The sequence below is a fragment of the Chionomys nivalis genome, chromosome 2 (genome assembly GCF_950005125.1).
Source record: "Chionomys nivalis chromosome 2, mChiNiv1.1, whole genome shotgun sequence".
Lineage (NCBI taxonomy): Eukaryota > Metazoa > Chordata > Mammalia > Rodentia > Cricetidae > Chionomys > Chionomys nivalis.
In genome coordinates, this window is record NC_080087.1 from 72,402,627 (window position 1) to 72,405,233 (window position 2,607).

Consider the following 2,607-nt stretch of genomic DNA (forward strand, 5'->3'; position numbering starts at 1 on the left):
ACAGAGTGTTTGGCTGGAATCTCCAGCTCACCCCGGCTTGATCCAGCCATTCTTCCCTCTCCAAACCCTGCCCTATCAGAAAAGAAAAAAAAAACAATGCCAAAAAAAAGTTCAATTCCACGGTGTCTGCGACTCTTCCCCCCAAAAGCTGCCAGCTGCCCCAGGCCCCATCTAAAAGTGTGCCATACTTGGGCATGAACCCAACCTGTGGAGGACAGACCATCACCCCCCTCCCCGCCTTACAGGGTATGCAAGCCTCCTCCTTTAGACCGGCCATGTGATTTTTCTCCTGCCCCCTTTCCCTGCCCTGATCTCTGGGGCCTGGAGGGTCACCCAGGAGGGATTCACCCAAATCAACCTGGTCTTTTACTTTTTAATTCGGTTTGATCTGGCTTTATCTGTAATTTCTCTCTCCCTTCATAGTAACAGAAATGAAGTAGCCACAGCAACTCTGAAAATATTTATCATCTACTTCTTTATTTAAAATTGCCAGCAGGACTGGGGATGTAGTGGAGTGTTTGCCTGGGATCCTGGGATGCCTTAGCAAGAGGACGATCTCTGTGAGTTCAAGACCAGCCTGGTCTATAAGAGCTAGTTCCAGGACAGGCCCCTTCATAGTAACAGAAATGAAGTAGCCACAGCAACTCTGAAAATATTTATCATCTACTTCTTTATTTAAAATTGCCAGCAGGACTGGGGATGTAGTGGAGTGTTTGCCTGGGATCCTGGGATGCCTTAGCAAGAGGACAATCTCTGTGAGTTCAAGACCAGCCTGGTCTATAAGAGCTAGTTCCAGGACAGGCCCCAAGGCCACAGAGAAATCCTGTCTCGAAAAACAAACAAACAAACAACAAACAAAAAAGCCCTAGTAGGTAGGCCCTGCTCAGTTAACCGGCCCCACACCAATGAGTATCTGGGGAATGAACACTGTACTGGGGGGTGGGAGGGCGTGTTGTTTCTTAAGTTGGGAGTAGGTGGGGGTACATCTGGGAGGAGCTAGGGAGAGGAATGGGTGATGGATCAAAATATAGTCTGATAAATTATCAAAAGGTCAATAAAAATATCATATTAAGGTTTAAATAAAAATCTCTGTGTAGTAGCACACCCGTTTAATCCCAGCACTCAGGAGACAAAGGCAAGTGAATCTCTGTGAGTCTGAGGCCAGCCTTGTCTACCTATTGAGTTCCAGGCTAGCTAGTGCTACCTACTGAGACCTTCTCTCAAAAAAGTAAAATAAAAAGAAAGCTGTCCCCACAGAATTTGAAGGGATCAGAACTGAACAAAATCTTTGTTCCTCATCCAAGTGGTTTAGTGCAACCCAGTACACACTCCCCGAAGCCGAGCCAGGACATACTGGGCTGCCAGGTGGACATCACGGTTTCGAAGGCTGTAGATGAGGGGATTGAGGACAGGTGTGACAACCAGGTAGAAAACGGCCACCAGCTTATGATGTCTGGCAGGAAGAGCGGTAGAAGCTCGGGGCCGCAGATACATGGCGCTCACTGTGCCGTAGAAGAGCCCTACAACCGCCAAGTGTGAGCTGCAGGTAGACAGGGCCTTTCGGCGACTCCCAGCAGAAGGCAACTTGCACACTGCAGTCAGAATCCAGGTGTAGGAGGCTAGGATGAGGGCGAAGGGTACCAGGAGGATGGGCACGCCCAGGCCGTAGACCAGCCTGTAGTTGGCCGTGGTGTCTGCACAGGCTGTCCTCAGCACCGCAGGCAGCTCACAGAAGAAGTGGTCCACCGCAGGCCTCCCTGGACAGAAGGGCAGGCGCAGCGCGGCCACCGCATTGGGTACAGACAGTACAAAGCCCAGGGTCCAGGACGCTCCAGCCAGCACTGCGCAGCGGGGCGCGGTCACCAGGGTCGCATAATGCAGGGGTTTGCACACAGCCAGGCAGCGGTCCAGGGCCATCGCAGCCAAAAGGATGGCCTCGCAGCTGCCCAGGGAGATGCCCACATACAGCTGCGCCCCACAACGCGCCAGGGAGAGGCGAGCATGGTGCATGGCCATGTGTGCCAGCGCCTGTGGCAGCGTGGTGCTCACATAGGCCGTGTCCAGCAGGGCCAGGTGGGTCAGCAGGCGGTACATCGGCCGGTGCAGTCGTCTGTCCAGAGCTATCAGGCCCACTAGGGCACCATTGCCCAACACAGTGGCGAGGTAGGCCAGGAGAAGTGAGACCCACAGCAAGGGACGCAGAGAAGGTGGAGCCCACAATCCCAGCAGCAGGAACTCCGGGGTTCCTGAATCATTGAGGGTTCCTGGACCCATCCTGGAGACAGAGACAATGGCAGGATCACTGCAGCACCTCTGGGCTAGGAGTATAAGGGATGGGGGGGACCAGCTCCTTGCTCCCCTTCCTCACTCCTTTGTCCTCCCCAACTGTAAGTCACGTCTTGTTTGCCCCCACCCCACTTTGCTTTTTGCAATAGCTTGTTTACTGGTGCTATCTCTGCCACTTGCCAACTATATTGAAGGAAGTGTTTGAATCTGAATTTTCCCTCTTAAAGGTTTTTGACAAAAACCTAATGACCTGAGCTTAACCTTTGAAACACACACACACACACACACAGAAGATCACAGTGACAAACTAATTAATCGAAA

At 52.2% G+C, this 2,607-nt stretch overlaps 1 protein-coding gene across 1 annotated transcript; it reads right to left on the reverse strand.

Annotated features, from left to right (window-relative positions):
* Positions 1-735: 735 nt before the first annotated feature.
* On the reverse strand, positions 736-2,274 carry LOC130868511 (olfactory receptor 2G3-like). The gene is made up of 2 exons (XM_057760705.1): positions 1,330-2,274; positions 736-777 (listed from the first exon to the last, which is right to left on the reverse strand). The coding sequence occupies exons 1-2, from the start codon at positions 2,272-2,274 to the stop codon at positions 736-738; spliced, it is 987 nt and encodes a 328-aa protein (XP_057616688.1).
* Between the last annotated feature and the right edge of the window lie 333 nt (positions 2,275-2,607).

Bases quoted from the DNA above. Each gene is read 5' to 3' on its own strand.
- LOC130868511 (XM_057760705.1), bottom strand. From the start codon at position 2,274: ATGGGTCCAGGAACCCTCAATGATTCAGGAACCCCGGAGTTCCTGCTG. The intron at 778-1,329 runs GTGTGTACTGGG...TAGCTCTTATAG, and splicing joins TCCTGGCTCGGCTTCGGGGA to ACCAGGCTGGTCTTGAACTC.